The following is a 24088-nucleotide window of genomic DNA, read 5'->3' on the forward strand; positions in this document are numbered from 1 at the left end:
CAGAATATGAGGACCTAGAGATGGTTGCCAACTTCCAATTTGCATTTGGCTAAGTATGGATGTTGCAAGAAAAATGCAATCTGTTTTTACCATTATATCATAAAATAAGGGCCATTTTCGAAACAAAAATTTAAAAGCTCTTAATTTTATAATAAAAGACATCCCCTTAAATTGTAAACATTTATCTGTATGGAAAATTCACTGCTTTGCCTATTTTTTTTTTTTTTTTTTGCGGTACGCGGGCCTCTCACTGCTGTGGCCTCTCCCGTTGCGGAGCACAGGCTCCGGACGTGCAGGCTCGGTGGCCATGGCTCACGGGCCCAGCCGCTCCGCGGCATGTGGGATCCTCCCAGACTGGGGCACGAACCCGTGTCCCCTGCATCGGCAGGCGGACTCTCAACCACTGCGCCACCAGGGCAGCCCGGTTTGCCTATTTTTTAGATTTCTCCATGGACCTTTGAAAGCTTTATTATGAGCCAGTCCTGGTGAGAAACCTGTGTTCTGGAGCAGTGTGGACAGAAATATTAAATAGTAAGTCCTAATTGATGAAGAAATGGACCTGAAGAGTGTATTGATCATCAATTTTACTAAGTTAAATACCTAAGAGTTACAGAATACTCTGTAAGACCTTAAAGCAAAGAATAGCTAACCGTCTGTTCTAAATTGTTCCCTTCGTTAAAGGAAAGGGCTTGGATTCGATGATTCTATGGGGGCCATCTCCAGCTTTGTTTTCCCTTGCGTCTGTAACTCTGATCTTAAAATCTATTTAGGTGTCATTCATTAAAATACTTGAAAGATAATTTAAATTAGTTCATTGTCGATAAATTTATTTAAAACATGATATTTAGATGTGACTGTGATAGGTTAGAAAATACATCTACTGGTTGGAGCAATAGTCAGGGAAACGATGGATTGCTTTTAAGAAAGTATCAGACTGGAACTGGGACAAACTAAGTGAGGCCGAGTAATTGATGTAATATTGTATGTCATCCACAGCAGTTATCAGAAGACAAGAAAGGCCTGGTTATTAGATTAGGTCCACAATGAAGTCTGGGCCCCAAGGAAAATAAGAACTAAACTTCTTCAGATTATTTTCAGAGAAATTTAAGATCTCTTCAGGGCTACACAAGTAACTAGTTGTGAAATGAAATGTATTCTGTGAAATTAGAGTAATATTTATCTGAAGCCAACTAATAAAATCTGTTTTCCTAATACAGTATTATTTATTAACATTGAATTACATTGTTGTTACAAAGGTGATACGACTAAAAATTATATTGGTTTTTGTATATAGCGTCCTTAGACAAGAGTCTTAGGTCATTTAAAAATAATAGAAACTATTGTCATTGCTAATCATCCAAACACATGAAAGGGAACCTAACAGGATAAGGAACAAAACTTTTGTAACATGACTCAGGCTGCCTGAATGGCCTTATTGCCCAGGCTAATATCAGACAGCCCAAGAAACTTGGAGTAACTGTTGGCCAGCTAGAGATAGACAGTTATTTTAATTTACCCAGCACCCTCCTATTAAGCTGAACATTCAGAACTGGAGATATGCTGTGTGATTATTAATTAAACTAAGAGATAGTATTTTTTACACTAAAATAAAGATCTGTTTGCCATTGCCTCAGCGTGGCTTCATATCCTTGATGTACCATATTTTCTTTAAGAAGTAATATCTATATGTCTTATTCATGAAGTAAACATTAGAAAAAATGTAAAACTATATGACAGTAGTTACATGTTCTTCAGTATTCTCTGTTGTCAGAATAAGGTTGAGTTGATTAGATAATTACTTTTTAGAAAAATGTCCTTTTACAACTGAACGTCCCACTGTGTTTTAAAATCTTCCTGCATGTTTTCTCATTTAATCGTCGCAGCAGCTCTATTAGACAGGGATTATAGCATTAGGGAATTTAAGTAGCTTGTCTACTTACCACAGCTAGTAATAATGAAGGTTTGGGCTTCTACCTGAATCCAAAGCTCTTGCTCCTGCTGTGCTTCCTAAGGCAGGGGCCGGGGAGAGTCATGTGTCTAAAGGATGCTTTCATCACCACTCGTGATGCAATAGGATATTTTTGTGCTTTTCCATTTCTCAAGACTATGTGAGCTAATATTTACTGTTATTGGAGTTCCTTTGGAATCACTTCAAAAATATTAATATAATATAGTATGGATAAACAATAAGGTCCTGCTATATAGCACAGGGAAATATATTCAATATCCTGTGACAAACCATAATGGAAAAGAATATGAAAAAGAATATATATATATGTATAACTGAGTCACTTTGCTGTACAGAAGAAAATAACACTGTCAATCAACTATACTTCAATAAAATTTTAAAAAATTTTAATATAGAGGAAAGGCTTTTCCCCTCTTTTGATTATTATTGCATTTCCTAGTAAATGAGCTTTACCTGTGAATAAATCTAGCATGTCTGATGTAAGTTTTCATTCTCATGCTAATTCTCCTCTGAAATTGTTTTCTAAAATAGCTTATTCCATTAAATTACTGTTAATAAGTAAGGACTTTTTCTTTGGAAAACACTATTCGTTTATTTAGGGCAGTGAAAGGAATTAGCTTAATGACAATTGATGCTTTTTAACAAACTGAGTGGTAATTATAGGGACTTTTTAGGTAGTAGTTCACCGACTTTTGTGTCTTTAGCAATTCCTTCTATGGTTATATGTAAAAGATAAAATCAGGCCCATGCCATTACTGTTACAATTGTGTACCTTGTCATTTTTCTCTTCCATTATCACTGAGGAATGTATACATAAGTATTAGGTATTCTTATATGAGTATTTCTTTGAGAGGCCCTTAACCCTCATTATAAAAGGTGGTATATCACCGTTTTTCCAGATATAATGGTGACAGTGCCTGTACCTCTGAAATCCTTTTCTTGTGTTTGCCCCTCCCCTTTCAGAGAACGCTGTGTACACCTTTGGGCTGGGACAGTTTGGTCAACTGGGTCTTGGCACTTTTATTTTTGAAACTTCAGAACCCAAAGCCATTGAGAATATTAAGGATCAGAAAATAAGTTATGTTTGCTGTGGAGAAAACCACACAGCTTTGATAACAGGTACAGATCAGAATTTCTGTTAATATACTTATGGAACTGGGTATGTTTTATTACAAAATAAATGCTATATGGAATGAAGGTGTCTAACTTAAGCAAAGGAAATAATAACTGAGAAAATGGAATTCTTTGTTTAATATGCCAACATGTAAAGTTGTAAACTCCTTTTTCATATTTTAGTTTAATTTAAAATCAGTGTAAATTATCCAAAGGTTTAGAGCCTCAAGATGTGTCAATGCTATCAGAGGTAAGACCATAGCATTATACTTTGGCAGAAGTATAAAAAATAAAAAGCTGTAATCTTTTTGAAATTCTATCAATTTGAAGGCTCTGAACTCTGCTCAGGCCAAAGGGAAAAGTCTCGTAAGAAAGAACTTATTTTAAAATATTCTCCCTCTTCAGTCTGACAGCTACATTCAGGCTGAGGAAATTCTTATGTTGCTTCTGCCACCAGGAGGCGTTTTCAGGAGTAACTCTTTCATACTTTCTCCACAGTGGTAGACAGAAAGGTACCCCAAAGACTATTAATTAAATGAATACCTGGGTCCTCTAGCTCTTCTGCTCTGTAGTTTCCCCTTTATCCAGGGAGATGGTGCTATGGGTCTACTTCTCAACCTCAGAAACTAGGTGCTGCCAATGTAGGACTCAATAAAGGTACTTCCCTAAAATGACTGACTCACCTATAGATAATTAACATGGAGCTGGAGGAATCAGGCTCCCTGACTTCAGACTATACTACAAAGCTACAGTAATCAACACAGTATGGTACTGGCACAAAAATAGAAATATAGATCAATGGAACAGTATAGGAAGCCCAGAGATAAACCCACGCACATATGGTCACCTTATCTTTGATAAAGGAGGCAAGAATATACAATGAAGAAAAGACAGACTCTTCAATAAGTGGTGCTGGGAAAACTGGACAGCTACATGTAAAAATATGAAATTAGAACACTCCTTAACATCATACACAAAAATAAACTCCAAATGGATTAAAGACCTAAATGTAAGGCCAGACACTATCAAACTGTTAGAGGAAAACATAGGCAGAACACTCTATGTCAGAAATCACAGCAAGATCCTTTTGGACCCACCTCCTAGAGAAATGGAAGTAAAAACAAAAATAAACAAATGGGACCTAATGAAACTTGAAAGCTTTTGCACAGCAAAGGAAAGGATAAACAAGACCAAAAGACAGCCCTCAGAATGGGAGAAAATATTTCCAAATGAAGCAACTGACAAAGGATTAATCTCCAAAATTTACAAGCACCTCACGCAGCTCAATAGCACAAAAACCAAACAACCCAATCCAAAAACGGGCAAAAGACCTAAATAGACACTTCTCCAAAGAAGATAGACAGACTGCCAACAAACACATGAAAGAATGCTCAACATCACTAATCATTAGAGAAATGCAAATCCAAACTACAATGAGATATCATCTCACACCGGTCAGAATGGCCATCATCAAAAAATCTAGAAACAATAAATGCTGGAGAGGGTGTGGAGAAAAGGGAACACTCCTGCACTGCTGGTGGGCATGTGAATTGGTACAGCCACTATGGAGAACAGTATGGAGGTTCCTGCAAAAGCTACAAATAGAACTACCATATGACCCAGCAATCCCACTACTGGGCATATACCCTGAGAAAACCGTAATTCTAAAAGAGTCATGTACCATCAAAAAGAGTCATGTACCAAAATGTTCATTGCAGCTCTATTTACTGTAGTCTGGAGATGGAAACAACCTAAGTGTCCGTCATCTGATGAATGGATAAAGAAAATGTGGCACATATATACAACGGAATATGACTCAGCCATAAAATGACACAAAATTGAGCTATTCTTAATGAGGTAGATAGACCTAGAGTCTGTCATACAGAGTGAAGCAAGTCAGAAAGAGAAAGACAAATACCGTATGCTAACACCTATATATGGAATCTAAGAAGAAAAAAAAAAGGTCGTGAAGGACCTAGGGGTAAGATGGGAATAAAGACACAGACCTACTAGAGAATGGACTTGAGGATATGGGGAGGGGGAAGGGTAAGCTGGGACAAAGTGAGAGAGTGGCATGGACATATATACACTACCAAACGTAAAATAGATAGCTAGTGGGAAGCAGCCACGTAGCACAAGGAGATCAGGTCGGTGGTTTGTGACCCCTTAGAGGGGCGGGATAGGGAGGGTGGGAGGGAGGGAGACGCCAGAGGGAAAAGATATGGGAACATGTATATGTATAACTGATTCACTTTGTTATAAAGCAGAAACTAACACACCATTGTAAAGCAATTATACTCCAGTAAAGATGTTAAAAAAAAAAAAGAATGAGCATAAAGTTTCACAAATACATCAATAAATTTAAACTATTGACACATTAAACAAAAATATGTAATTTGAGAAGAATAAAAATTAAGTGAAATATATTTCATTTGAATTACAAAAATATATATATTCTGCATAATTTTAATTACTTTGGAATAAAAGGCTCTGTAATTTCTCTATTTGTAGCTCACATTTCTATCTAAAAAGTAAAGCATTAAAAAGTCATAAATCATATAGTATTTTGAAATAATCCAGGTACTGGTATTTCTGCATTTTTCCCCTTCTTTTACAAGTTTCTGCTCCGATGGACCTCATCTAATGGTATCTGCTTAGGGGAACTAGGGCTCAGCAAATACAAGGTACTACCAAGTACTGTCCCTTCTTCCCCAAAGAACTTTGCAGAGGGAACTACCTGCCCATTTTCAAGTATCAGTGTCCTTATTAATGTAGCATGAAATTGAACTATATAGAATGTAAAGAATTACTGTTCATTCACAATCCCAGAAGAGTTGTTGATATGTATGCCTTACTGCAAGTCTTAAGCTCAGTTTCTCTGTCTTTACTGCCATTTTCCATCAACTCTAAATTGTCACTGATAGTAAATACACACTTTTTATGGATCATTTAACATACAATTAGGTTATTTGGTTAAACTTTCATAATACCTTTCCTCCTGATGAAAGAAGTTGTAGCACAAATAATTGAACATTAACTTTATTTGACTTTTTTGCTCATGAATCCTCCCCAGGGACAGGTGTTATGAATTTTTTCTTTGTCCAGGACTAATGAGAGATATGTAGTGAGTTTTCTGTAAGTTCTTGCCAGTTCCCCATTATAGCCAGTGGCTCATGTTTTAAAAAGCTCTCTGAGGTTGGAAGTGTGATCAGGCAGCTTGATCAGAGTTTATTTTTTCTGGCTAAAGATAATCAGGTTTAAACAAAAAAACCTTAACATTTTGAATAAGGAGGAGGAAAGAGGAGGAGGAAAGCAAAAAGATGATAAGGAGTATATATAAAGAAAGGAAATAAATACCTAATAGTAAGAATTATAACAATCTAAATTTAGAACCTAAACGCTGGTTATTGCTTATTTATAGGGAACCTATTTTTAATATATTAATTTTTGAACTTGCCACTTTAGTGAATTTTGTTATTATTTCTAATTATTTTTTCAGGCAGTTCTCGTGGCTTTTCTTACTATACAATTACTTTGCTATCTTAAAGTCCAAGTCCCCATATGTGATCTTGTCATTTCCCAGCTTAAAACCATTCATTTAGCTTATTATTGTTCTTAATATAGAGTTCAGATATGCTTAATATGAGCTAATAAGATCCTCTTTCATGTGATTCCTTCTTCCCTCTTCATGCTCATCTCATACCACTCTCACCTTTGTGCTCCAGACACGCTGGTTGCCTTTCGGCTTCTTGACTGGGCTGTGTTTTCTCTTGATTCACAGCCTTTGTATGTACTGCTGGCCTCTGCCTGGAAGATTCTTTGCTCCCTTCTTCTTGTAACTAAACCCTAATCCTTTCAGCTTCAGTTTAAAAGCCTTTCCTAATCTCCAGACTGGAGGGAGAGCCCCTCCTCTGCACCTGTACTGGCACCCTTTCCTTTCCTTCTGCTTCCATGGCACTTACCTCACTTGAGATGGAGAGTATGAAAGAAAGGCTTGAGGAGTGAATGTACAGAATACCTGCTATGGCAGTGGGCAAAAGGATTAACTGGAGAGAAGCGAAAAAATTACTCATCATCATCTTGGCCCAGCTATATAGGGGACCCCAGTATCGATATAGGGACCAGCAGCTTGGTTGGTTTATGGCATTTCCTTCAGCAGCTTTCCACAACCCTGAAGCAGAAGTAAAAGAAACAGTTGGATTGATCTAAACTAGTGGTGATTTTGTCTCCACAGGGGACACATGGCAATGTCTGGAGATGTTTTTGATTGTCACAACTGCAGAGGCAGGGTATTCTATGGGCATTTAGTAGGTAGAAGCCAAGGATGCTGCTAAACATCCCACAATGCACAGGACAGACCCATACAACCAAGAATTATCTGGCCTCAAATGTCTGTAGTGCTGAGGTTGAAAAACCCTGACCTAATCAATGACCTGAGGCAAAAAGAAAATAGATTGTATTGGGATGTAAGAGGTCAGGATACAAAAATCTCCTTTTTTAAATTAGTTTCTGCTTTATAACAAAGTGAGTCAGTTATACATATACATCTGTTCCCATATCCCTTCCCTCTCCTTCTTAAGATGATATTGTGTATCACAAGATGTCATGCTGGATTGCTGCAGCTCCACACAGCACCTCACACACCTGGGTCTCAACTTCACAAGCCACCAAGAGCTTAGTGATTTATTCTTGGGGTATCTATTGGCTCATGTTATGTGTGGACAACAGAAACCATAGAGAGTATGGAAACATCAGTGGAGCAGAGTAAATTTAATGCAGAATATGAGGGGAAAATCGCAATGTAAGTTAATGTATTTGTCTATTTACAAATGGATCCATGAAAGTAACACTTTTATAATTCTCTCTTTTTTTCATTTTAGATTTAGGCCTTATGTATACTTTTGGAGACGGTCGACATGGAAAATTAGGACTTGGACTGGAGAGTTTTGCCAATCAGTTCGTTCCTACTTTGTGTTCTAATTTTTTGAAGTTTATAGTACAATTGGTAAGGGCATCACATTTCCCTGTTTACATGTTCATATTCCTGTATTTGAGTCTTTCAGTATTTCATAGAAAATAAGTACTTCTCTGTTTATATGAAATGTCATGGCTATATCTGGTAAATATACTTGTGTCCTAAAGGACAAATGTCAGACATCATGGCACTCTGAAAATCTGTCCCTTTTCTAATGTTCCTTCTCTAACATCTTCCTTTTTGCCCTCATCTTGACTCTTCTACTTCATTTTCATATGTCTCTTGAGAGCCAGGACTGTGCCATGCCTGGAAGCTTTGTGTTTCCTGTAGCTCCCAGCGGAGTGCCTCACTCACAGTGGTTATCTATAAATATTTGCTGGATTAGGTATCACTAGGACTCTCAAATCCTGCACAAGAAAAATATCTGATAATAAATGAAGAGTTTTGAAATTATGTTTAATTGGTTAAGTGTTACTTGGATAAGGTGTTGTTTCAGTGACATCTCCATCAGGCACCGTATCTCTGTTGTTTCTAACAATTTTGCCAATTAAGAACTATAGACTTGAAACTTTTGTTTACTCGGTGATGATAATATCACTTGGAATTTGTTCTCCAAAGGCTCAGAGCCTTGTACTATGGAACACTTCCATTCCTTGATTTGACACCTGTTTAATGAATGCCTGCTTGGTACAAGATACTGGACTGAGGATGAGGAATACAGAGCATGCAGTGATGAACACAGTGACCAGATTTTCATTGACTAAGCTTATAATCTTATGGGGAAGATGGTTTTTAAAAGGTGCTATACAGAAAACATATCAATTTTAACTTTGAACATATGAAGGGAAAGGCTCAGAGCATGCTCTTCTGTGCCATGTAGAACACTATGAAGATACCAGAAGTCTGTGTATTGCAAACACAATGTTTTTTAAAGCATTTTATTGAAAATCAGTTATTTCTCAGAATCATTTGGATGTTGATTTCCTTTTTCATTGTTCTATCATTGTGCATGCTTGCGTTTTGCTCTCAGGACTTTTAAGCATTAAACTTAAAAAATCTTCATGTACAAAGACATAATTATCCCAAGAGACTGATTTATTCTTGGGTCCCTTCTTTCCAAGTAGAACTTGTCTGAGTAATTTTTTCAAGTTGGTAGTGTTGCTCCAAGATTAAAATAGCATTTTCTAACTTGTAAAGAGAAATATAATGTGCCAAATAGGTTTTTTTTCTCTATACTGTATATTCAGTTGAAAGTAAAATGGTATGTTAAACTTGTTCTAGTTTTCAATAATAGTGTTGAAAGAATATATATTGTAAGGGCTTCCCTGGTGGCGCAATGGTTAAGAATCTGCCTGCCAGTGCAGGGGACACAGGTTCGAGCCCTGGTCCAGGAAGATCCCACATGCTGTGGAACAACTAAGCCCGTACGCCACAACTACTGAGACTGCGCTCTAGAGCCCATGAGCCACAACTACTGAGCCCGTGTGCCACAACTACTGAAGCCTGTGCGCCTAGAGCCCGTGCTCCACAACAAGAGAAGCCACCGCAATGGGAAGACCGCGCGCTGCTATGAAGAGTAGCTCCCACTCGCCGCAACTAGAGAAAGCCCGTGTGCAGCAATGAAGACCCAATGCAGCCAAAAATAAATAAATAAAATAAATTTTTAAAAAAAGAATATATTGTAATTCACGTGTGTGTGTGTGTGTGTGTGTGTGTAGAGAGAGAGATTTCAGTCAGTCAGTCTAGGAAGTCTACCGCTAAGTTAATGTTTTGTAGCTGAAAACCGTTAAAAACCCATTTGTGGGGCTTCCCTGGTGGCGCTGTGGTTGAGAATCAGCCTGCTATTGCAGGGGACACGGGTTCGAGCCCTGGTCCGGGAAGATCCCACATGCTGCAGAGCAACTAAGGCCGTGCGCCATGACTACTGAGTCTGCGCGCTAGAGCCCACGTGACGCAACTACTGAAGCCCACGCACCTAGAGCCGGTGCTCTGCAACAAGAGAAGCCACCGCAATGAGAAGCCTGTGTACCACAACGAAGAGTAGCCCCCACTCGCCCCAACTAGAGAGAAGCCGGCACACAGCAACGAAGACCCAATGCAGCCAAAAATAAAAATAAATTAAAAAACAAACCCATTTGTGTTTGAAGCCAGTGTCAACTTATCTGTGAATTTATGCTGCAGGTTGCTTGCGGTGGATGTCACATGATAGTTTTTGCCACTCCACGACTTGATGTGGCAGAAGACGTTGAGTTAGATGAAATAAATGACTGTTGCTTACCTTCAGCTACATCTCTGCCCGTCAGTGATCTAACTTCAGGAAACGTACTGCAGAGATCTTTATCAGCACGTGTGCGGCGAAGAGAGAGGGTACAGTCGTGGCCTATTCTATATAATAATGTTGTCTAGCACTGTAAAGGAAACAGATTTATTTTCTTTTTAAACCAAAGAAGGGTCTTCTTAGGTAAATTTACTAAATAGAATGATTAGAATCGAGGGCTTACAAACTTTTAAAGCAAACTCAGAATTAAACTGGTAGACACACAAACTAGAAAATTGAAATGATCATGGATAACCTTTGCTGGTAGACAGTGGTACTTACCGCTATCTTATCACCTCAGATAGAATGCTAAGTTGTTTTCTCAACCATCTGTGGATTGACTTCTACTTTGCCTCTATCTTGTAAAGCTAATACCTCATGAGCAATGAAAGGTTATATATAATAACTAATGAAAGGTAGAAAACAAAGAAATAAGGGCTTTATTTGAGAGAGGGAATGTTCTTTCTCAATTAAATTTAGAGATTCTCATTCTATGCTTTAAAATTATTCAATGACACATTTTTAAAAAATAAAATGTCAAATAATTTTTAGAGACATTCCTTTTTTAAAAAAATTGCTTTAAGTTCCAAAATGTATTCCTTTAGTGGTAAAAAAAAAAAAGTTAAGTTTGATTTTTTATTATGAAAAAGTATATATGGGAAAATTGAGAAATATCCCATAAGTATTTTGTAGTTGTTGTTGGTTTGTGTCTCCTGAGTAATTTTTTTTTTCCAGGAAGGCAGAGCAAACACACACTTTTCCCCATCTTGTGAAGAACAGACTTCCAAATTGACAATTTAGAGCAACTTAGATACAGAGGCAACAAAACAAAACATTTTTGAGCCGTCGGGGATTATTAAAAAGTGAATGTTGTAGGACGTTGGCCAACTTTGAAGTCTCTCTCTTCAACATTTCTAGCAACCTCAGGGTGGTTTATATCAATATTAAGTATATAACATTATCTAACAGTTTATTTAACCTGTTTGTTTTAAAGGAGAAATCCCAAGACTGTATTCAAACGACAGGAACACTACCTCCAATTGCAGGGACTCTCGTACCACCCGTTTGCTTTTCGCCTCCTTCGGTTCCTTTCTGTACGTCTACAACTAATCTGCTAGAGAAAATGATGCCTGATAAAGAGGGCCCCATGCCGCCAATGGAACCAGGTAACAGTTGATGCTCTGCCTGCTCTCAGATGAAATGTACCATTTATTCCATTGTTTTCATGTTCATCTTAAGCTGTTTTCTCTAACTAAATTGTTTTCTTCCTAGTTAGAGACTGACATCTCTCATTTGAACTCAAATCCAAGAATACTCTTACTAATAGAAAGCATCTTTGGTGACCTTAAAAATCCCATGTAACGACAGCAGCATATTTTTATAAAGCAGTGTATAACATACATATCACCTTCTCTTACATTATCTCCTTTAAACCCAGAAGCAACTCCATGAAATAGGTGGGAGTTATATTCTTCATTTTTATATATGAGAAAAGCAAGGCTTGAAGAGATTGAGTGACTCAGGTCACTCAGTTTTATAAGTGAACAGGATTTGAATGCAGGTCTTGTAGACCTATGTGAAGTTCTGCCTTTATAGCATCGTGGTTAAGAGCATGGGATGTAGAGTCAAATTGATCTGGGATCCGATGCCAGCTTTGACATTTATTAACTATGTGACTGGCTTTGGGAAAGTTACTTAATTTCTCTACACCTCAGTTTCCATATCTTTGAAATAACTTTAATAATACCTACTTTAGAGTGTTCATGACAGTTAAATGAGATAAGGCATATAAAATACTTAGCATTGAGCCTAGCACCCCCAGAAACCTCTTCATAAATATAGGCATAGTTATTATTAACCCCACTGCCTACTAGATACAGATTTCATGTTTTAAATTATAATTCCAGCTCTTTAGCCATTATACACCTCTTCTAAATAGTTTTGTTTACAGACATTTGTGTATCTTAGGAGTGTGTTTATGTTACTACAGGGCATGTACTCAGATGATAGGGGCAGAACAAGAAACTAGGGTAGGAAATCAGAGTAAGCAGTAGGTTTGGAATTAAGAAGAAAACCTGGGCATCTGGGATTAAGAACTGTGGCACAGATAATTTTAATATCTTTGGGCTCAGGAACCTAGATAAAAGGTTGAGGTAGCAAAGGATCAGGAACTCAGTCAAGAATTGTGGGCCATGGGAATGGAATATTGTCTACATCTAAGACCTTGATAATGAGCTGGGTTTCCTACATCTCACCCACAAATTCTGTATGTTTCCTTTGGAGATAGGAATCACTGGTGCTCTTCATCCCTGTACATGGGAAAAGTAGATTCTGGCAACAGTATGTGCAAGGAAAAGAGAAGTTTATGGTTTGGGGCAAGTTGTTTCCCACTTCAAGAGATTTGAATGTGAAGATAGAACTTTGTAGCTAGAGCAAAAGGAAAAGCCATCCCGTATCTTTTTGTGACTGTTTGCTAAAACCAACTTAATAAAAATATTTTGAAAGTTGTATCCAACATATAATGTGACTTTTTCTAAATTATTTGCAGACTTCAGTATTTCTTATGGAGTGAAGGAGGTCAGGGAAGACATTACTGAGGAGGTGACATTTAAGCTAAAACATAAAGGATAAAAAGTAGCCACACGAAGAGAGAAGATGTGTATATTACAGGCAAAGAGAATAAGGTAAAGGTTTGGAAGGTAAAGGTAAAGGTAAAGGTAGGTAAAGGTTTGGAAGCAGTTTATAGGAAAAGGAAAGAAGATCACTGGGCTCAGAGAGTGAGGGAAAAGGCAGGACAAGATGATGTTGGAAAAAGAGACAGCAGAGAAATATCCATGGTTTTATAGGCCATGAGAGGCCTATTTGATTTGAGTGTTTTTCTTAAGTGTAATAGAAAGTCATTAAAGGGTTTTAAACAGTGGAGTGATGTGCTCCAGTGCCATTTATATTTTAAGATGATCACTTTTGCCAGTGTGTGGATGACTAGAGGTAGGAAGAATACTTAAGAGCCTTTTGCAAGAGATGATGGTGTTTGCAGATTTGAAATACATTTTAGTCATAGAAACAACTGAACTTGCTCGTTAATGGGTCACACATAGATGTGTAGGCAGGAGGATGGTCGACTGCTTTGAGAAAAGAAATTAAAAATTGAGCTTGAGATACCTGTGAGACATCCAAGCAGAAATATCAGGCAGGCAGTTGAAAATGAAAGAATAACGTTCAGAAGATAGGTGTGAACTAGAGATAGAAATTTGGAAACCGTCAACATAGTGATGGTATTGATAATCCATGGAAGTTGGTGAAATCACCTATTAGAGAGTAGAGTAGCAAGAAAAGAGGGCCCAGGATTTAGCCCTGAGAGTGTCTAACACTTAGAGGGGAGGAGAGGAAGAGCCCACAAAACCATCTTCCCCAGCCTCATCAGCCAGTAGGGTAGGAGGAGGGACATGAGGAGGGAGTAGGGTCATGAATTCAAAGTGCTGCTCAAAGGTCAAGGAAAAGGAGTTCAAAGAAGCATCCCATAGATTAAGCATCATGGAGATTTTTGGTGATCCTGACAAGAGCAGTCCCAGGGAAAGATCAGGACAGAAGGCAGAGTGTTAAAAGTTGAGGCATGAAGGGGAAATGAGGACGTGAAGAGGAGATAGAGTGTGTAGGTAGTTCTTTTGCCTATTTTGGTCCCGAAGAGGAGCAGAGAAATGGGCTGGCAGGAGAGGGAGATGTGGAGTCAATGGGAAATACTAGAGCATATTTGTGTGCTAATGCAGGGGTACCCACACCCCGGGCCACGGACTGATTCAGGCCTGTAGCCTGTTAGGAACCGGGCCTCAGCACAGCAGGAGGTGAGCGGCAGCCGGCGGGCAAGCAAGGGAGCTAGCGAAGCTCCATCTGCTGCTCCCCGTCGCTCGCATTACCGCCTGAACCATCACCCCACCCCCGGCCCGTGGAAAAACTGTCTTCCATGAAACCGGTCCCTGGTGCCAGAAAGGTAAGGTTGAGGACCTTGGGGACCGCTGTGCCTAATGGACATGAGCCAGTAGTCCCAGAGAGATTGGTAGCACACGAGAGAGGATATGACCAAAGGTGCAAAGCTCTTGAGAAGACAGGAGGGGCTGGCATACAGAGCAGTATTTGTTAAGAGGAAAGACACATCCTACATTTTAACAGGAAAATGTAGGTAAATTTGTACATTTGTTGGTGAGAAGATAAAGCAGATCAGCTCTGACGACTTCTATTTTCTCAGTCAGGTATAAGGCCAAGACCATGAGCTTAAATGATATACTGTCTATTTTCCAAACCTCCTTTCTCTGCCATCTCCAATCTCTCCTGCTTAGTACTTGCTACTTTAATCTCCTTCGGGTGCACTTTAGTTCCCATCTGCTCCAATGCCTTCAGAGGATCCCTAATATTTTTTTTTAATAAATGTAAATTTCCCCATGTAACCCCCACCTGCTTTTCTAGCTTCATCTCTCAGCAGCCTTTTTCTTATAACCTTAATTTAGGTCTCGAGTCTGCAGGCTGTGGCCCATGGGTCAAATCTGGCCAGCAACTGTTTTTTGGGGTTTTTTTTAATGTCTTTACTGGAGTATAGTTGCTTTACATTGTTTTGTTAGTTTCTGCTATATAACAAAGTGAATCAGCTCTACGTATACTAATATCCCCTTATCCCCTCCCTCTTACATCTCCCTCCCACCCTCCCTATCCAACTCCTCTAGGTGGTCACAGAGCACCAAGCTGATCTCCGTATGCTATGTGGCTGCTTCCCACTAGCTAGCTGTTTTACGTTTGGTAGTGTATATATGTCCATGCCACTCTCTCACTTCTTCCCAGCTTGCCCTTCCCCCTCCCTGTGTCCTCAAGTGCATTCTCTATGTCCGCATCTTTATTCCTGTCCTGCCCCTAGGTTCTTCAGAAACTTTTTTTTTTTAGATTCCATATATAAGTACTAGCATATGATATTTGTTTTTCCCTTTCTGACTTACTTCACTCTGTATGACAGCCTCTAGGCCCATCCACCTCACTACAAATAACTCACTTTTGTTTCTTTATATGACTGAGTAACATTCCATTGTATATATGTACCACGTCTTCTTTATCCATTCATCTGTCGATGGACACTTAGATTGCTTCCATGTCCTGGCTATTGTAAATACAGCTGCAATGAGCATTGTGATACATGACTCTTTGAATTATGGTTTTCTCAAGGTATATGCCTAGTAGTGGGATTGCTGGGTCATATGGTAGTTCTATTTTTAGTTTTTTAAGGAACCTCCATATTCTTCTCCATAGTGGCTGTATCAATTTACATTCCCACCAACAGTGCAAGAGGGCTCCATTTTCTCCACACCCTCTCCAGCATTTATTGTTTCTAGATTTTTTGATGATGGCCATTGTGACCGGTGTGAGATGATATCTCATTGTAGTTTGGATTTGCATTTCTCTAATAATTAGTGATGTTGAGCATCCTTTCATGTGTTTGTTGGCAATCTGGATATCTTCTTTGGAGAAATGTCTATTTAGGTCTTCTGCCCATTTTTGGATTGGGTTGTTTGTTTTTCTGATATTGAGCTGCATGAGCTGCTTGTAAATTTTGGAGATTAATCCTTTGTCAGTTGCTTCATTTGCAAATATTTCCTCCCATTCTGAGGGTTGTCTTTTGGTCTTGTTTATGGTTTCCTTTGCTGTGCAAAAGCTTTGAAGTTTCATTAGGTCCCATTTGTTTATTTTTGTTTTTATTTCCATTTCTCTAGGAGGTGGGTCAAAAAGGATTTTGCTGTGATTTATGTCATAGAGTGTTCTGCCTATGTTTTCCTCTAAGAGTTTGATAATGTCTGGCCTTACATTTAGGTCTTTAATCCACTTTGAGTTTATTTTTGTGTATGGTGTTAGGGAGTGTTCTAATTTCATTCTTTTACATGTAGCTGTCCAGTTTTCCCAGCACCACTTATTGAAGAGGCTGTCTTTTCTCCATTGTATATTCCTACCTCCTTTATTAAAGATAAGGTGACCATACGTGCGTAGGTCTATCTCTGGGCTTTCTATCCTGTTCCAATGATCTATATTTCTGTTTTTGTGCCAGTACCATACTGTCTTGATAACTGTAGCTTTGTAGTATAGTCTGAAGTCAGGGAGCCTGACTCCTCCAGCTCCGTTTTTCTTTCTCAAGATTCCTTTGCCTATTCGGGGTCTTTTATGTTTCCATACAAATTGTGAAATTTTTTGTTCTAGTTCTGTGAAAAATGCCATTGGTAGTTTGATAAGGATTGCATTGAATCTATAGATTGCTTTGGGTAGTATAGTCATTTTCACAGTGTTGATTCTTCCCATCCAAGAATATGGTATACCTCTCCACCTGTTGGTATCATCTTTAATTTCTTCATCAGTGTCTTATAATTTTCTGCATACAGGTCTTTGGTCTCCCTAGGTAGGTTTATTCCTAGATATTTTATTCTTTTTGTTGCAGTGGTAAATGGGAGTGTTTCCTTAATTTCTCTTTCAGATTGTTCATCATTAGTGTATAGTAATGCAAGAGATTTCTGTGCATTAATTTTGTATCCTGCTACTTTACCAAATTCATTGATTAGCTCTAGTAGTTTTCTGGTTGCATCTTTGGGATTCCCTATGTATAGTATCATGTCATCTGCAGACAGTGACAGCTTTACTTCATCTTTTCCGATTTGGATTCCTTTTATTTCTTTTTCTTCTCTGATTGCTGTTGCTAAAACTTACAAAACTATGTTGTATAATAGTGGTGAGAGTGGACCACCTTGTCTTGTTCCTGATCTTAGAGGAAATGCTTTCAGTTTTTCACCATTGAGAATGAGGTTGGCTGTGGGTTTGTCGTATATGGCCTTTATTATGTTGAGGTAGGTTCCCTCTATGCCAACTTTCTGGAGAGTTTTTATCATAAACGGGTGTTGAATTTTCTCCAAAGCTTTCTCTGCGTCTATTGAGATGATCATATGAGTTTTATTCTTCAATTTGTTAATACGCTGTATCACATTGATTGATTTGCGTATATTGAAGAATCCTTGCAATCCTGGGATAAATCCCACTTGATCATGGTGTGATCCTTTTAATGCGCTGTTGGATTCTGCATGCCTGTATTTTGTTGAGCATTTTTGCATCTGTGTTTTATCAGTGATATTGGCCTGTAGTTTTCTTTTTTTGTGACATCTTTGTCTGGTTTTGGTATCAGAGTGATGGTGGCCTCGTAGAATGAGTTTGGGAGTGTTCTTCCCTCTGCTATATTTTGGAAGAGTTTGAGAAGGATAGGTGTTAGCTCTTCTCTAAATGTTTGATAGAATTCGCCTGTGAAGCCATCTGGTCCTGGGCTTTTGTTTGTTGGAAGATTGTTAATCACAGTTTCAATTTCAGTGCTTGTCATTGGTCTGTTTATATTTTCTATTTCTTCCTGGTTCAGTCTCAGAAGGTTGTGCTTTTCTAAGAATTTGTCCATTTCTTCCAGGTTGTCAGCCACTGGTTTTTATAAAGTTTATTAGAAGCCAGTCATGCCCATTAATTTATGTATTGTCTGTGGCTACTTTCACATTTCAGTGGCAGAGTTTGCATAATCAGGACAGAGACTGTACGGCCACAAAGCCTATAATGTTTAACATGTGGCCTTTGACAGAAAAAGGTTGCTGCCCCCTGATTTTAATCAAACTGAGCTCTTCGCAGTCAGACTGAGTGGAAAGGCTGTGAAGTCAAGGCAGACTTGAGATTGACACTTGACACAAAAGAGTCACTGAACCTTAATTTATTCATTTGTGAAATGGGGATATAACACTTAGCTCTCTTATTGCCATGACATTAACCTGACTTATATAAAAGCATATGTTCCAAGTACATGGTAAGCCTTCAACACAAGCCATTCCACAGCTTCTTTTAGCACTAGGCTTATTTTCTTCCCCATCCACCTCCATCTCTGCATCTCAGAATTCTACTTATCCATCATTCACTGCAACTCCTTAGTGAAACATTTCCTGATACCCAACATTTGGATGTGATTTCTCATTCCCCTATATAATATGTTTTGTATTCCCTTCTAGACTATAAGTTCATTAAGATTTAGTAGTTACTTAAGTTGATATCTCCTACGTAATACCTCACATGGAATAAAGACAGACTGATTATTTGTTCATTTGAATTGAATGAATTTACAAGGGAGAGATCACTGTGGACTGGCATTTTTAGTGAAGACTTCATTAAGGAGCTCCTCTCAAATAATTATATGTGTGCTACATGGGGGTATGGTAATTGAGAAAAATGTAAGGTCAAATAAAGCTTGTAACTTTTAATTATCTGCTTTATGATGTAATAACCCTGCAGTTTTCTATAAAAGTTTCCAGGTCCTTGTGCTAGTTTTGTGTTGCTACATAAGAAATGATCCTAAAACTTAGGTTAAAACAACAAACATTTACTATCTCACACAGTTTCTAAGGGTCGAGAATCCAGGAACAGTCTAGCTGAGTGGTTCTGGCTCAGGGTATTTCATGTAGTTGCAGTCACATTGTCAGATGGGGCTGCAGTCATCTGAAGGCTTGACTGAGGCTGGAGGATCCTCTTTCAAGCTCACTCATGTGGCCATCGGCAGGAGGCTTCACTCCCTCAGCACATGGGCTTCTCCCTGGGGATGCTCACGACATGGCTTCCAAGAAAGTGCGTGTGTGCACGCGCGAGAGAGAGGGAGAGAGAACTGAGACATAAGCCACAATAGCATCACAGTTATATCTGCTTTTTTTTTTATTGGCCATACAGACCAACCTGGTAAAATGTGGAAGGGAACTCCACAGAGGTATACATAGCAGAGGATATGGGTTGTTGGGGATCTTTTTGGGGTCTGGCCATCACAGTGCTTGATACCTGGGTAGTATTTACCCCAAAGGAATAATGTTTGCCTGTTCACATGAATGAAGCAATTGTTATCTCATCAGTGTCATAGTTTTTAAATTTTCAAAAATATTTTAAAACCTGTTATCACTGTGAATGAATTCTGTTCAGTTCCCTTAATATGAGGTTAGGTTAAAGGACGTTAAGTAAAATTATAACTGTACTTTTATATTACAGAATAATTTCTGTTTATTGTCTAGTTGTCTTTCACTTTTCTGTTGAACTCTTGTTTTCTCTTCTCTCTTTTAATCATTCAGATTATTTTCAACATAAAATAACCAAAGGGAAAGAGACAGACAATTTTTCAGCAGAGGATTCAGAAAGCCTTGGAGAAACTACTGATGTCTTAAATATGGTAATGGTTTTCCTATTTATGTGATATAGATATAAGTTCCTCATGTATTTGTATATGTGTGTCTGTGTATATGTATGTCTACTTCCTAAGCCATTATATACATAGAAAAGCTTTTGTTTTTGTTTTGGTTTCATTCATTATTTTAAAATCAGCTTTATTGAGGTATAGGTTACATACAGTAAAATTCATTTCAACTCTCACATTATTAGTATGCAATTGAGAGTTGATTATATGACTATATGAACTGTTTTGTGTTAATTTCATTTATATATTTTTAAAAATCAATATATAATTATATATATAAATATATAATCATATGTATAAATATATAATCATATATATAGTCTCTATTCTTTTTAGAACATATTTTTTTAATTTATTTCAGACACATATGATGAGCCTGAATTCCAATGAAAAATCATTAAAATTATCACCAATTCAAAAACAAAAGGTATATAGAGAGTTATTTTCACTATGATGGGTAAGAATAGTTTAAATTATTTATATTTTTCTTGAAAGGTTTCTGGAAAGAACACAAGAAAGGTAAGCATTCACTTACTTTAAGATTTAAAAGACGGGGATACAATATATATAGCCTCAATTTGGGCTTGTTCTGTTGGTGTGTATTTTCTGTGATGCAACAAGAGTGGCAGAATTTCACTGCCGAAGTTTGCTCTTTGGAGCAAATCGTCACTAACAAGTGACGGTAGCCATACTTTGTTACCATCAAGGCAAAAGATTTTTATCACAGTTCTTAAGTATTGGAAGAGGCTGCTGTTTATGAGTGCCTTCACACTTTGGTTGAGTATGACTTTGGGTGAGTTACCTTGCTGGCCTTACAGGATGATATTAACATCTTTTCTAGCTCTAAAATTTTGTGGTTTTAGTTGAAATATTTGGTAATTGCTTTTACAATGTTTGGAATAGGCTTTAATTTATCAAGGAATTGGTAGCATAAAAACAAGATTAAACATTTGGAAATTAGTCAGAAACTATGAGTGGGTGATAAAGAGAGACCTTTAATGAATAACAAATGAATAGCAAGAGGAAGGAATATTCTGGTTTTCACAACCCTGAAGAGATAAAGACCTGTCCTGAAATCATTTGCTTTTCCTGGCTTTAAGGACCAGTGTGATGTGAAAGGATGAAGGGTTGAAGTTTAGAAAAATAAATTAGAGACATGTAAATTGAAGGACGAAGGCTGCAGAAAACATTTATTTCTATTTCTAGTGCCTTTGCCACATTGTTAAAATAAAAATCCTTAAAATCAAAGTCACTGAAATCCAAGAGAATCTTGCTAAATTATAAAAATTTAGTGCCAATCCTCATTAGTCCTATCTATATCTTACTGAGAGCCATGGTGAATAACCACATTATTTTTGAATATGGGAGAGCTTTTCTCCTAACACAGTTATGGAAGCTCAGTGACTGACTGATCTATTGACTTGACTGTACTTCCAAGCAGACATCTTCTGTATGTCTTTCCTTCCTCTTAGACTCTGGGCTCTGCCTCTTCTGTGCTGCTTTATTGTGCTAGGCACGTACATTTAGAAGTTATTTCTGGCAGCTGGCCCCCTGTCTCTCTTAGGGGTCTTGAAAGAATCATGACTTTTTAAAGAAGACACCTAGAACAAACAGAAAAGGAAAGCACTTTCTTTTAAACTGACATATATTGTATACTTCACGTAGTCCTTTTAAGTGGAGGCCCTACCAAGCCTAGGTATTTTTAGTAAATAAAAAAAGATTTATTATAGTATTTTTTATATATTAATTTTTAACTTGTGCTGTTTTAATAATTTACTTAGCGAAAAATGACCTCTTCCTAGGCCTAGCACTCATCACAATTTATAAAACTTGATTTAGTGAGGTTTTACTATCTAGAGACCCAAATTCATTGACTATTTCAATCCATTAGCTTGTAGAATTTAGGTCAACAATTTGATTTTTGCCTTATTTTGTCCAGCAGGAAATTAATTTCATATTCTTAATGTATCATTAAAATCTCAATGTTTCATTATATGTTTTTTATAAAAGTTTATAAAGCTTTTATAAAATCTTATATTTTACCTTAAGTATTTTTTTCTCATAGTGTTTTTTATGTATGCAAATTATTATAATTAAAGAATATAGTAGATAAAAAGAAGAGGGTCAAAAATTTGAGAACTCAGGATTTTGTTTAGAAAAGAAAAATATATTAATTATTATCTAGTGTGTTGATAAAAACATTTCATTTGTAGTTGTTTTTGTTGTTTTTTGGGGGGAGGTTTGTATTTTGCCTGTGGCATGTGGGATTGAACCTGGGCCTCTTCAGTGAAAGCGCCAAATCCTAACCACTAGGCCACCAAGGAACTTTCTCATTTATAGTTTTCATTTCAGATTTTTTTCTTCTAGAAATAAGTTATTCATTATTTCAAATTTTTAAAAATTTCATATTCTCATTTATTTTCTTTAATTTTGAGAATTTCATGGAATCAAAAGACCAATCAAAATTTGACAAAACGATAGGGAAGGTAGAAAACCGTACATTTTTTAGCAATATTTTGCAAAATCAGTCTGGAAATATATTTAAGAATTGATTCAGATTAAGAAAAGGGGCAGAGAATAAATATTGATGGTACTGTGCATAATGGCAAAGTTAAGGCAGGTGGTAAATTTGAAAGTTAAACACAGATATATGTTACTAAATCAAAATTAGATGTTCCACAGACTTAGAGAGTGGCATAAATTATCCCCCCAAAAAACCAAAATCTGAGCAAAACGTCTGATAAAACTGGGCATTTTTATTCTAGTGAAATGTATAATAATGCAAAATCTTGGCAGTATTTTGTAATAGATAAGTTACCTTTGTCAACTAATAGTAGTATGACGATTACTTCAAAACATTTACAGAAACAAGAAACAATTGAGAAACTGAAGCAGCATACAGCTCATACTGAAAATGACGGTAGTAATGAATATGAAAGTGAAGAGATGTCCAAAAAGATGAAAGAAGGGAAAGCATATAAACAACTTTTGGCAAAAGGAATGTACGTGAAGCAAGCAGCTGTGACAATGGAAGCATTTTCAGTTGAGGACGTAGGTAACAACTCAGGCCAGCAAAGGCCTCAGGCCAACACCAGTGCAGAGAGTTTGCAAAAAGGGATATTTAGACATGAAAATAAGCATGATGTCTATCCACTTAATAGTAAGGAAATAGAAAAGGAAAGTGATGAAGGACAAAGTCAGGAGGATTCAGAAGTGGAAGAAATAGTCTCTGAGAAGGAAACTGGTCTGGTGAAAATGACAGGTCTGAATGATTTAAGAAAAAGTGAAGAGAATAGAAAAAATATTGATACATTCCTTGACGACTTACCAAATAGAGACATGAATATTGAGGATGAAGAAAATAAAAGCTTTGTTAAGGAAAGTAAAAGTAACAAGCAAGATATGATCTTTGACAGTGAAAGAGAATCTATAGAGGAGCCAGACAGTTACTTGGAAGGTGAAGGTGAAAGTCAGCAGGGTACAGCTGATGGATTCAAGCAGCCTGAGTCAATAGAATTTAGCAGTGGAGAGAAAGAGGATGAAGTGGAAACTGACCAAAACTTGCGGTATAGCAGAAGATTTATTGAACAAGGACATGAGGAAGAGATCGAACACAGAATGTCCAAATACATGGCAAAATATGGTTTTAAGGGTGACCACATATCAGACATCCCAGAGGAGCAGGAAAGAGAAGATGATTCAGAAGGAAGTGGAATAGAAGAGCAAGAGATAGAGATAAATGAGGAGGTGCCTGGAGAAAAAGAGGAGGAAGAAGCAAAGCTCCTGTCAGATGACCTTACAGACAGAGCAGGGGTGAGTGAAGGCGAGGGAAAGCCAGGGGGAGAGGCAGAGCACGTGCCTGAAGGTGGAGGTGAGGGAGTCGGGAAGGAGGGTAATTCAGGAGTGGAACAGAGGAGTGGAACAGGAAGTGAGGAGGGGGAGGAGGAGAAAGACAAGGGAGGAGGAGAAACGGAGAGCCTAGGTAAGGGAGAGAAAAACCTGAAAGAGGAGGAGGAACGGGAGCAAAAGGAGAGGGAACAGGGCCATCAGGAGGAAAGAAACAAAGGGCTGGAGGAAGGGGAAGGGAGCGAGCAAGCAGGGGGGGAAGGAGAGGAGGAGGAAGATGGGGGAGAAGACAAAGAAGGAGAGGAGAAGAGAGAAGGGAAAGAGGAAGAAGAGAAAGAGGAGGAGGAAGAGCAGGAGGGGAAGGGGGAGGAAGTAGAAGAGGGGGAGGGGCAGGAAGGAGAAAAGGAAGGGCAGGAAGAAGAGGGGGGAGAGGAGGAGGGAGAGGGGGGAGAGGAGGAGGGAGAGGGAGGAGAGGAGGAGGGAGATGAGCAGGAGGGAGAAGGGGGAGCAGAGGAGGGAGGAGAAGAAGGAGAGGAGGAAGGAGAAGAAGGAGAGGAGGAGGAAGGAGACGGGGAGGGGGAGGGGGAAGGAGAGGGG

At 38.0% G+C, this 24088-nt stretch overlaps 1 protein-coding gene across 1 annotated transcript in view; it reads left to right on the plus strand.

Moving 5' to 3' along the window:
- RPGR (retinitis pigmentosa GTPase regulator) overlaps positions 1–24088 on the plus strand; it is a 66384-nt gene that overhangs the window by 13681 nt on the left and 28615 nt on the right. The window contains exons 8-14 of the mRNA XM_081222091.1: positions 2933–3088; positions 7963–8087; positions 10239–10424; positions 11369–11540; positions 19524–19621; positions 20007–20072; positions 22511–23458. Coding sequence (XP_081078217.1) covers positions 2933–3088; positions 7963–8087; positions 10239–10424; positions 11369–11540; positions 19524–19621; positions 20007–20072; positions 22511–23458 — 1751 coding nt within the window. The remainder of the gene's footprint in view (positions 1–2932; positions 3089–7962; positions 8088–10238; positions 10425–11368; positions 11541–19523; positions 19622–20006; positions 20073–22510; positions 23459–24088) is intronic.

This window comes from Mesoplodon bidens, assembly GCF_964165515.1.
Source record: "Mesoplodon bidens genome assembly, chromosome: X".
Classification (NCBI taxonomy): Eukaryota; Metazoa; Chordata; class Mammalia; order Artiodactyla; family Ziphiidae; genus Mesoplodon; species Mesoplodon bidens.